Source organism: Nilaparvata lugens, chromosome 11, assembly GCF_014356525.2.
Source record: "Nilaparvata lugens isolate BPH chromosome 11, ASM1435652v1, whole genome shotgun sequence".
NCBI classification, from domain to species: Eukaryota; Metazoa; Arthropoda; class Insecta; order Hemiptera; family Delphacidae; genus Nilaparvata; species Nilaparvata lugens.
The window spans coordinates 39,260,104-39,272,603 of NC_052514.1; the positions used below are offsets into that span (position 1 = coordinate 39,260,104).

At 35.1% G+C, this 12,500-nt stretch overlaps 2 protein-coding genes across 2 annotated transcripts in view; both read right to left on the minus strand.

The window, feature by feature from the left end:
- Positions 1-8,752: 8,752 nt before the first annotated feature.
- Positions 8,753-12,500, minus strand: part of LOC111055836 — a 9,481-nt gene continuing 5,733 nt past the window's right edge. Inside the window, exon 3 of the mRNA XM_039438418.1 lies at positions 8,753-12,500. This exon is cut by the window's right edge and continues 482 nt beyond it. Within this exon, the coding sequence (XP_039294352.1) occupies positions 11,879-12,500 (622 nt within the window). The 3' untranslated portion in view covers positions 8,753-11,878.
- On the minus strand, positions 10,039-11,872 carry LOC120353694. The gene is made up of 2 exons (XM_039438416.1): positions 11,081-11,872; positions 10,039-11,044 (listed from the first exon to the last, which is right to left on the minus strand). Exons 1-2 carry the CDS (start codon positions 11,700-11,702, stop codon positions 10,077-10,079), a joined length of 1,590 nt encoding a protein of 529 aa, XP_039294350.1. The 5' UTR covers positions 11,703-11,872; the 3' UTR covers positions 10,039-10,076.

Consider the following 12,500-nt stretch of genomic DNA (forward strand, 5'->3'; position numbering starts at 1 on the left):
CTTTTTTTCCAGTGGATTGAACTGATAGGAACATGGAAATATTTCCTGAACTATATTGTGAGGTCCACGTTATGATGACAGTATTTGATCAACATAAAGGTGCGTACAGATATACACGCCGCGAACATGAGCAATTCACTTTCAATCAGCTGACTATTATCTGTATTTTTACAGAAACGGTAAGACACAGAATTATATAAAAAGCTTGGGCATCAGCTGATTAAAAGTGAATTGCTCATGTTCGCGGCGCGTAAATCTGTATGCACCTTTTGACTAGTTATACACACATTGCTTCTTAGACGAACAATTTTTTGCATTCCTTATGAATTCTACCAGGTTGAACGGAACTTGATGACAACATCTCAATCTGATAGAATCTGATAGTTTAATCTGATAGAATTTATAATGACGGCAATAAATTGTACATCCAAAAATCGATGTGTGTGTCTTCAGTGTTGCTATCCTTGTCTATCACTCAACAAAGCAGATAGCGCTATCCTTTTCTACCTTTGCAACGTTGTCAGATCTTTTTCCAATAATGTAGGAACATGTCTAATGTAGGAACGAAACATTCAAGCTCAATAATGAGAATTTATTATTTAATCTTCATGACAAAACAATTTTATTCATTATTTAAATACAAATTAACAGTTAATATTACATCAGATATACTTATTCAACTATCCTACATAGAGGCAGTGGCAAGGCAGACAATCTGCAAACGCTGTTTTCCTATTTTTCGCCACTGTCATTATTGACCGAGCGAAGTGAGGTCTAAGATTCAAGTCGACGGTTTGGCATTTCTCTCAATGTTTAAATATTTGAATGTTTGAATGTTGAATGTTGAATGTTTGAATGTTGAATGTTTGAATGTTTGAATGTTTGAATGTTTGAATGTTTGAATGTTTGAATGTTTGAATGTTTGAATGTTTGAATGTTTGAATTTTGAATGTTTGAATGTTTGAATGTTTGAATGTTTGAATGTTTGAAGTTTGAATGTTTGAATGTTTGAATGTTGGAATGTTGAATGTTTGATGTTTGATGTTTGAATGTTTGAAGTTGAATGTTTGAATGTTTGAATGTTTGAATGTTTGAATGTTTGAATGTTTGAATGTTTGATGTTTGAATGTTTGAATGTTTGAATGTTGAATGTTTGAATGTTGAATGTTTGAATGTTTGAATGTTTGAATGTTTGAATGTTTGAATGTTTGAATGGTTGATGTTTCAATATTTGAAGTTTAAATGTTTGAATGTTTGAATGTTTGAATGTTTGAATGTTTGAATGTTGTGAATGTTAAATGTTTATAGGTGCGCATTTACGGCGAACGCAGTAATAGATTTTCATGAAATTTGACAGGTATATTCCTTTTTAATTGTGCGTCGACATATACAAGGTTTTCGGAAATTTTGCATTTCAAGGAAAATATAAAAGGAAAAAGGAGCCTCTCCATACGCCAATATTGAAGTAAAAATCAGATTATAGAATGATTCATCATTAATCAGCTGACAAGTGATTACACAGATGATGTGATGAGAAGCCAGTCTATTAATGTATTTCCATAAGGTCTATAGTTTCAATCAGTTACTTGTGGATGAGAATACTGCGTGAGGTCTACTGTTCACAGAACTACTAGTATCATGTACCTCACTATAGGTCGTTTGTTTGTTAGCTTACTGTGTCAACATCTCCATATTTTATTTCAAAATTCATGTCTATAACAATAAGAGAAGGTCAGTAAAGATAATGGTTGGGTGTGATTTTCCCAGGTATATGACTCATGGACCAAACTGATTATAGTTGATATCTGCGTAGGTGATAGATTGGTACAGACATGTTATATTATAGTGATTCAAATAATGTGCATAAAAATGCAAACCACACTCCTGTCATACTTTAACCGACTTCCATCAAGGTTACTTCATTCATTGTTTCGAAGCGATAACTATTTCAGTACTGATCATTTTTACTTTCCTTGCCCTATTAGCATAGGTAAGGAAAGTATTGCTTTCCGAAAAAAATTAAGGTACCCCAATTTCTAAATTTCTATACGTTTCGAGGTCCCCTGAGTCCAAAGAACTGGTTTTTGGGAATTGGTCTGTATGAGTGTGTGTGTGTGTGTGTGTGTGTGTGTGTGTGTGTGTGTGTGTGTGTTGTGTGTGGTGTGTGTGTGTGTGGTGTGTGTGTGTGTGTGTGTGTGTGGTGGGTGTGTGTGTGTACACGATATCTCATCTCCCAATTAACGGAACGACTTGAAATTTGGAACTTAAGGTCCTTACAATATAAGGATACGACACGAACAATTTCGATCGAATGCAATTTAAGATGGTGACTAAAATGCCGAAAATGTTGTCGAAAACAGGGTTTTTCGCGATTTTTTCGAAAACGGCTCCAACGATTTTGATCAAATTCATACCTGAAATAGTCATTGATAAGCTCTATAAACTTTCACAAGTCTGTAAAAATATCAAGAGCTCCGCCCCATCAACCCAAAGTTTGATTTTAGATTCCCAATTAACAGGCTTCAGATTCAATTCAAACAAAAAATTTCAAGTGGAAAAGATTGAGAATGAAAATTTCTACAATTAATGTTCAGTAACATTTTCACCTAAAATTAAAAATAAGCTCGAAATTCGATAGAATGTAGCTTCGCTCGCTATTTTTATTTATTGATAAACTGAACACAATTCTCTAAAATAATCCTGTTTATATTTCATAGCTGGCTATATGCCATCTTATGAATTTCAGGGATGCGATATTTTGATTTTTCACATACTCACTCGCTCACTCACTATTTTACTATCCACAGCTGTTTCGGCCAAGGACGAATTATCCTTTTAATGTCGTTCAGCGAGTTTTCCCAAGGATGCGACCTAGTGCAATCGAATTTTTATAGCCTATCATAAACCTACTGAATGTTCAAAATTTCGTGAAAATCGTTAGAGCCGTTTTCGATATAAATATATAAAATAAAGAAATTGCTCGCTTAATATAAATAAAAATTCGGGGAAGAAACATTTTTGGGCTGTGACTGTAAGTCCTTCTCCAATCATTTTGAAGTATTGTTTTCTGCTTATCAATAAAAAAATAACGAGCAAAGCTCGGTGTCCCGATATTTCCTATACTATTCAACGAGCGATTTCTGTTTATATTTATGTTTGTATGTCAAATGGCTCTAACGAATCTCACGAAATTTGGAACAAAGTAGGTTCATGATATAAAAATTCGATTGTTCTAGGTCTCAACTCTGGGAAAACTCGCTGAAGGACATTAAAAGGATAATTCGTCCTTGGCTGAAACAGCTGTGGATAGTAAAATAGTGAGTGAGCGAGTGAGTATGTGAAAAATCAAAATATCGCATCCCTGAAATTCATAAGATGACAAAAAGATAATAAATTCATCCTTGTAAAAACAGCTGAAAATTTTGTCGGTAAGGAAGTGAGTGAGCGAGTGTATGTGTGTGGGACTGAGACAAAATTATTACTCAGCTGTTGAACTATTGCAATCATTCAGTGCCAGTTGCACAAAAGCCGGTTAAATTTTAATCCTGATTAATTCCAGGAGGACCAATCAGAGAAGCCGTCTATTTAAAATGGTCTTATCTGATTTGGTTCACGTGAAATTGATCAGGATTGTAATTTAAACCGGCTTTTTTGCAACCGGGCCTTTGTGAGAGGATTTTCGCATTCCACTGGGAATTAATCTCGATCAACTGTGATTAGTTAGAACCTTTCTGTATAAACTATAAATATATTATAATTACCTCTTTCGTAATAAATTTTCGATTCTTTTGTACTCCTGAGCAAAGCTGGGTCCCCAGATATTTATTGTGTAATGGGGTGGGACCTTGATCAAGGGTAGTCCTGTATGATCTAAGATCTTAAAAGATCTGAAGAACTTATTTTTCTGAGAAAAGGAAACAACATTGTCCCATCTTTGGGAGAGTGGAGTGTTGATTTTCCAAAAATAGATTTCTGATTTCTACACACTGCACAGCACGTCTAAGTTGCCCTACATGCTGTGCTTACACATAAGTGACGCCGTGACGCGAAGATAGAGTGTACACCAAAGACCTTAAAGGTTTTCTCTTTAAGACCTTAAAGATTATCTCTTCAAGATCTCTTTAAGGTCTCTCGCGAAGAAGATAGAGTGTACACCAAAGATCTTAAAGATTATCTCTTTAAAGATCTTAAAGATTATCTCTTAAGATAAAGTTACCCTTGAATAGTCAGAAATTATAGAATGTACATTAAAGAGTATAGACTCACGTGAAAAAGTGTTATATTGACCGAACGTAGTGAGGTCTATGTTTTATCTTGGATTCTTTTTTGTTTGTCTGTATGTAACGCGATTACGGCCAAACTGGTTGATAGAATTCGATGAGATTTGGCAGGAATATTCCTTTTTCAACATCGCGTCGATGTATACACAAGGTTTTTTGAAATTTTGCATTTCAAGGATAATATGAGGAGAAAAGGAATTCCTACATACTCTGATATCACTTTATATATATATCATTAACTTTGAAGATAGGATCAATCAGACTATGGAATTATTCATAATCAATCAGCTGGCAAGTGGATTATTCATTGCATGCATTACACAGATGTCTGGCCGTGTCTATTTCTATAAGGTAGGGTTTCAATATTTTTTATATTAATATATTTTTATATTATATTAGTGTGCCCATCAGTATCAATATTTTCACATTTGAAAAACAAATTTATAGGTGGTTTAAAAAAATTATTCAATTAAGTAAATAATGCTGAAGAAATTATAATATTCTTTATTGAAGAAAATCAATTTTAGAATAGTTTAGAAATATTTTTATCAGATGAAGAGATTATCACGGAACTGGATAAATTATCATATAGGATAAAAATTCAAACGTGAATTGAGTTTATTAACATGAGTGAGTTTTTGATCTTGAAGAAAGCAAATAACAGTTTCTACTTTCCTTGCCCTATTACCATAAGTAAGGAGAGTATTGCTTTCCGAAAAAAATAAGGTACCCTAATTTCTAAATTTCTATACGTTTCAAGGTCCCCTGAGTCCAGAAAAGTGATTTTTGGGTATTGTTCTGTGTATGTGTGTGTGTGTGTGTGTGTGTGTGTGTGTGTGTGTGTGTGTGTGTGTGTGTGTGTGTGTGTGTGTGTGTGTGTGTATGAGTGTATGTGCGTCTGTGTACACGATATCTCATCTCCCAATTAACGGAATGACTTGAAATTTGGAACTTAAGGTGCTTACAATATAAGTATCCGACACGAACAATTTCGATCAAATGCAATTCAAGATGGCGGCTAAAATGGCGAAAATGTTGTCAAAAACAGGGTTTTTCGCGATTTTCTCAAAAACGGCTCCAACAATTTTCATTAAATTCATACCTAAAATAGTCATTGATAAGCTCTATCAACTGCCACAAGTCCCATATCTGTAAAAATTTCAGGAGCTCCACCCCATCTATGCAAAGTTTGATTTTAGATCCCCAATTATCAGGCTCCAGATACAATTTAAACGAAAAATATCGAGTGAAAATGATTGACCATGAAAATCTTCACAATTAATGTTCAGTAATATTTTCACCTAAAATTGAAAATAAGCTCGAAATTTGAGAAAATGTGATTATCCAATTGCAACCTATGGGCAAATGATTCACTATGAAGAGATAGCAGATCTCCTATTTCTCCAGCGTTATTGTCCCGTCACCAGCTGGCTCGGATCTTTGTTTATAAGTAGACTTGAGATGCGCGACAACACTAGCGTCAGGTGATCAATTTTCGTAACGGCAAGGAAAGTTGTATGAATGTGCCACACCAGATTTTTAAGATTAAATTGAGATTCAACTGTGAATTGTAATTCAACTGAATCAACTAGAACAGGTGACATCAGATACTTGTGGATGAGAAAACTGCGTAAGGTCTATCAATCAATCAATCAATTTATTTAGCCTGGCGATACAGTAGTACATAAGGTTACGTCACAAAATATTTTATAAAAATACGATACATAATAAAATCATAATAAGGTCAAAATACACAATATAATCAATAATAAAAAATCCTTAAAATTAGTAAAGACAACAATATCAATTAATAGCATTCAATAGTTCACCCATAGTAGGGCTACGTTATAATTAACAACTATTTTCATGTAATAGTTGACATTAATAATTTATTCTACCTACCCCTGTCCTGAATTCCTCTAAAGAATAGAATGGATTTTCTATGAGTCATTTTCTTAAATATTTGAGGAATACAGGCAGGGGAAGGGTACGGAAGGAGGCTGGTAAAAGGTTGAAAAATTTTATCCCCACTTTTGGAAAACTCAAAAGAGATTTGCTGAGTCTGCACCTAGGTACGTGAAGATCTCCACTGGCCCTAGTCAGATAATAAATTGTGAATATCACTGGCGACCGTCAATACATTTTCCCTCAATTTTATCTCTTTCAAGCACTGATACAAAAATTCATTGAAGACTATTAATATTGAATTTTCCTTGAATAGAGGTTCACAATGATCTAGGTAATCTGCATTGCTTATTATTCTGACTGCTTTCTTCTGTAAAACTAATATTTTTTACACCCCATAACCTGATACCATAAGACAGGATTGAATGGAAAAAAGCATAATAAGCTTGTTTAACATAATTATCAGGCAACTCACATTTTAGTCTCCTCAATAGAAATATATTTCTGCTTAGCTTAGAGCAAATCATTTCAACATGATGTTTCCATAATAGTTTAGAATCCAGCATGAAACCCAGTAGTTTAACTGAGTTGCCTGTCCCGCTAGCATTGTTTGATGAAAATGTGATTTCCTGTGTTTTAGTTACATTGAGAGCAAGTTTGTTAATCGAGAACCATTTTTTAGCTTCATTGTAATGATCAAGAACTGAGTTTCTTGCAAGGTCTACTGCGGAACTGGATGCATTGTGGTATCGTCGACAAACATCAAATCCCTACCAGAAAAACAATAGAACAGATCGATCATTGAAACAATGAAAAGTAAAGGCTCCAAAACAGTTCACAGAACTACTAGTCAAGTGGTGAATTATCGTACAGTCTTCTATAGACTTATCACCCGCTTTTTCTTGTATTTTTCCCCTTTAAAAGGGGACTCAATTATTAAAAAACTAGAGTCACAATCTTCAATAAGGGCATTCTCAGCAGCTGAATAACTTTAATAAATAAATAATTTTATTTCAATCATAAAATTCACTTGACATTCATTATATGTTTTGGAAATTATATGACCACTATGACAAGTTGTGTGGTCATTGTTAGTAATGTATTTAATTGTAATTACTAAATTGTTAAGACATAGATTAATTTTTTTTGGAGTTCAGTTCATCACTTTACAGACATTTTAGCACACGACGTCTGTAGCATCCTGTAAAGTTTAATTACTATTCCTAACAAGCCAAGACAACGAACAAGAAGCAAAAAATCAAATATAACAAGACAACTTACATGAGTAGATCTCTGTACAGTACAATGATATACAAACATAAAATTAACAAAAAAAAAACAAAGCAGCAAACAAAAACAATACCCAAACTGAAGAACAACTGAATTCATGAATTTCTAATCAACATAATCAACTCTAAATAAACAGTAATACAAAAAACTTCAAACCGGGTTAATTCTTAGAACATCAACATCCGATTGCATCCATAGCTATGCTTTAATTTTCTTAAAACATTTATTTTTATTATTACATTTCCTGATATCCATTGGCAAACTATTAAAATATTGTGTACCCAAGTAACTAAAAGAATTTTTGAAAATCATTGTACTAACTTTTTGAGATCTAAAAAAATTTGAAACTGCTCGTCTAGTATTATAAATCAAGTTATCTGTACTTGTAAGAAAGTTTATGCTAATAGCTGCATAAAATACTGTATCAGACTTATTCAGCATTCAAAAAAGCGCTGAGCTGAACTTTAGTTCAAAATTCCAACATATTATGAACAGTACAGGTTGCTCCCATCTTCTCTGTGTTAGAGGAGATTTTTGAAGTGAATAACCAAGAAGACAATGTGGAATACTCGAGGATTATTCGACCCTCGCAATAGAAACAGAATTCAAGTGAATCAAGCCATATTCAAGATGAATTTTATTTCTTACGTTCAAAAACAAAACGTTTCCAAAAGCTTAAAAGTTTCGAACTCTGCAGTATCCCAGCAGATTCGTCTTCAGTCTGCTGTCTTTGCGCCTGAATATGGGTTTGCATCCTGCCTAAGAATATGGTTGTTCGATTATCTCATCTCATAAGCAAATATATTATGATGTGAGTGTGATGAATATGATGAAAATGATGTGAGTGACGCGAAGATGTGATGAAAAAAGAAATGATGTGGATGGGAAAAGAGACGTCAGAAGACCGAGGAAGAGGTGGACAACGGAACAGGCTCTAGTCCATGATGGATGATGAGATGATGTGAGTAGCAGCATCAATATTCATCATATCCATCATATTTATCAATATTCATCACACTCACATCATAAGATGTTGGCTTATGAGATGAGATAATCGAACAACCATATTCTTAGGCAGGATGCAAACCCATATTTCAGGCGCAAAGACAGCAGACTGAAGACGAATCTGCTGGGATACTGCAGAGTTCGAACTTTTTAAGCTTTTGGTAACGTTTTTGGCGTTTTTTTTTTGCTGATAAGAAAAAAAAATAGAATCAAGATGGAAATAAACTGTGAATTTATGGATACAATAAGTGTTTATACTCAGGAAGATCAAATCAAATCAAATTTATTTATCCTTAATGATGGTTACAAAGTTAGGAACTTAAAGTATGAAGTACATCACATAATAGTTATATATACAGTAGGGTAGTATAAGTAAGATATATAATAAATAAGGAGGATCCCTGCAAGATTAAGAAAACCTGAGCGCAGAGGCCGAGTGCTGAATTTTTTTTATAAATTGATATGAAATATCAAAGATTCTTTGATCAAAGATAATCAAAAGTTTTCACAGTATAACAATGTAAAAACTTGAATATCCATTATAATAATGCTGTAGTAAGAATGGAGACAATTATGGAGATAAGCTGAGGAAGAAGACTTAATATAAAAACATGAAAATGTAGCTAATGGAAATAGGAAAAGCCAAGGTGTAGAGTTCAGTTGATAAGAGACATGACAGAATTTGAAACGGTAGGAATCCAATTTTCTATGCGTTTTTTAACATTCCCAACCGAATTGGATGTGATGAAATTTTGTAGAATACTGTTGAAAATTCTTTCACAATTGATATTGCTTTTGCTTTTGATATTGATATTGCTTTCTGCAAATGGATAGGTCAGTTCGGGGACATTCTACTCTTGCGCTTCGAATATTGTATGGGTTTGGGTGGGTGATAAATGATTCTGAATTCCTATTTATAAATAGAATTAAGCTTTTAACATAAAGCTGTTTTAGACTGAGAACGCACATTTCTTGGAAAAGCTCGGCACTGGGATGCAGCCAAGGCTTACCCAAGGCAGCTCTAGGAATATGTTTTTGGACAACAAACATTTTATTGGAATGGCAGTTGAGAGCCCCACCCCGAATCAAGATTCCATATTGGAGTACAGACTATGCATAAGCAAAATATATCAATCTTATTATATTTTTGCTATAAAATTTATGTATTATATGTTTCAGCTTCTGGCATTTATCATTGTTACGGTGTTTCCACCTTAAATGAGAATCCAATGTTATCTCTAGATACCTCACATTCTGTACTCTTTCTAGAACTGGACAGTTGCATTGTTGTGGGAACATTTTGGGACAATTTCCTCTATGTATTCTTACATACAAGTTGGAGTTCAATGATCTGGTACTGGGGGAGAATTGCATGCAAACACTCTTTTTCTCATTCAGTATCAGCAAATGGTTGGACAACCAAGATCGAACATTCCTCAGCCCATTCTCAGCACTCCCAATCACCAGATATTTCATTACTATTTTATTCCATACATTGCAATACATATTGTATGCCTCCCATTGTTTAATATGTAGAATAATTTCTTAATGAGTTCCGTAGCGACTTATCACATTGAAATTATCGATGTATTCAACTCAATCAAAACGATCGGATTGTTCAAAGGTTTCCTGCTGTGTTGTCTCCTCAAAGAACAATGATCCTAAGTGGTTCAAAGGATACGAGTATTTCCTTTGAATGGCTTCTCTAAAACTCGTTATAATTTGGTTGAAAATTGTGTGATTTGAATGCGATTCTAACAGAACTGTGTAGTCAAGTAAATAGTTGGAGAAATCAGGAGATTTCTTGGGCGCTGGTTTCTCCATACCTGTTGTTGTGTACTGGGACTCAACCGGATTATCACAAGAGTTGCATGCTGATGATGTAGTGTTTGTTGATTCACACTTCATGTACGATCTACTATGACCGACCCGTGTTACTTGAACACAAATCATCCCAATGCCATCCATCCCTCGCTCTCCAGTTTTTCCCTTCTTGCCACGAGTACCAGACCTTCCATTTTGATTTTGCATTTGAATTTCAGATGAGTCTCCCAACTGAATCAGCTTTTGGTCTCCCGGGTAGCCTCCGATTCCTGCTTCTCCGCCAAAACCTCCAGCTCCCCCTTCACCACCACAGTCACCTTCTTCTATGATCACTCTGACTCCTGCATCAACATTCTCACACTTGTTGGGTTGCTTAGTAGATTGAGGATATAATCTGAAAATCCTTTCAACAGCATTTGGAGCCAGGCATTTATTGATATTTGATGTTTCTACTCCTCTATCAAACTTATAACTTTGACTGTAGAGTCCCGATTTCAATTTTTCAGCTGCATCTCTTCCCGCCGGACCTCTCATTCCTTTTGCTCCATCTGTTCCCTGCCCCCCTCTCCCACCATTCGACTCAATCAGCAGATTTTTGCCATTCACAAACTGCAAACCAATTCCAAAAAAGTTGCCTCCATTACCCCCTGGCAGACCTGGTCTCCCATCTGTGCCATTACCCCCTGGCAGACCTGGTCTCCCATCTGTGCTATTACCCCCTGGCAGACCTGGTCTCCCATCTGTGCAATTACACCCTGGCAGACCTGCTCTCCCATCTGTGCCATTATCGACGTCACCAGAATGGTGAGCTCCTCCGTTCTGACCACTCAGCACTATCCTCCTTTGTCCAATCACTTCCCATTTAGGTGCCACCACAAACATATCCACTCCTCTGAAGATATCCACCGTGTCCTCATCCAAGTAAACTGCATCAACAGCTAGGAGAGCAACTTCTTTCACAGTGATGTTGTTACAGTGGGATTCAATCAAATGTTTTGAATTTATTTCTGCAAGACAAATTTGAAATCCTTCAACTAAGAGTCTCCCATCTTCATCACAAGTGATATTACTTGGTTTCAGTAATGTATTTGTCACACTTTCAAGCTCCAGCGTTTTTCTGATGTTTCCTCGTGCGTCAATGAATTGGTTCAAATTTGTTGCTCCAGTGACGTCCACAAATAGATCCATCAACTCATCTGTCAATATAGAACCGTCGTGGAAAAGTTTCGAGTGAATCTCTGTCTTGTTCCTTTGTATCTTATAGCTTGATAGTCCACTGATGAAGTTATTAAGAGTCCTGTACCATTGCAGCTCATCTTGCACAGATTCCTTCAATTGTCTCATGGGGATTGACCATGGTGATGAATTCATCGTTGAATCTGTGTCAAAGATACTCATAATTAATTCCTTATATTTCTCAAGCACATGCACAAGCTCATTATATTTTATATCTGTTGTTATTCTCTGTTCAGAAATGAAATTATTAACCTTCTCAAAAAACTCATCATAGTTTCTTGTCCCATCAAGGTTATCTGAAAACTGCTTTAAAGCATTATAAAATGATTCAAAATCTGTCAACACTTGATGAAAACTTGTGTAGTTCTGAATTTTTTGAACCAAAATTCATTCAGTTTGAGAAACAGCTCATTGATTTCATGTATGAAGTTGTCAATTGTGAGTTTCAAGAGGCATTTTAGATGCACTTTTGCTCCATTGGACAGAGTGAAGTGAAAGTCATTCTTCTGCACCTGAACAGCATTCAAGTTGATGATGGTTTTTGTGAGTGATTCCTTGTTCTGATTGAGCAATGGCATACTCATGAGTGACCCTGACTTGTGTGGGCGACGGAAGACACTTATTCTAGCTGCTTTGCCATTTTTGTCTCTGGTTTGAAGACTTTGTAGTAGCTTTATCACTTTCTGATAGAAATCTCGCTCACTTTTTCCAATTTTCTGATTAAGCTTTCTTACTATAGATATCTCTGTATGATTCAAGTAATCCATGATTCTTTCAATATGCATTTCCTCTGTTATCAATTCAGGTGCTGAACCATCATCTCCTTCATCTGGCATTCTGAATCTAAAAGGTAATTTAGATGCAATAAGCACAATGTGATCTTTATACCTATCAATATCGACTAAGAAATCACTAAGGTCTCTAAGAGTGTCCATGAAATTTACTTTGGATTTGCTATAC

Bases quoted from the DNA above. Each gene is read 5' to 3' on its own strand.
- LOC120353694 (XM_039438416.1), bottom strand. From the start codon at position 11,702: ATGAGTATCTTTGACACAGATTCAACGATGAATTCATCACCATGGTCA. The intron at 11,045-11,080 runs ATGGGAGAGCAG...GTAATTGCACAG, and splicing joins TGACGTCGATAATGGCACAG to ATGGGAGACCAGGTCTGCCA.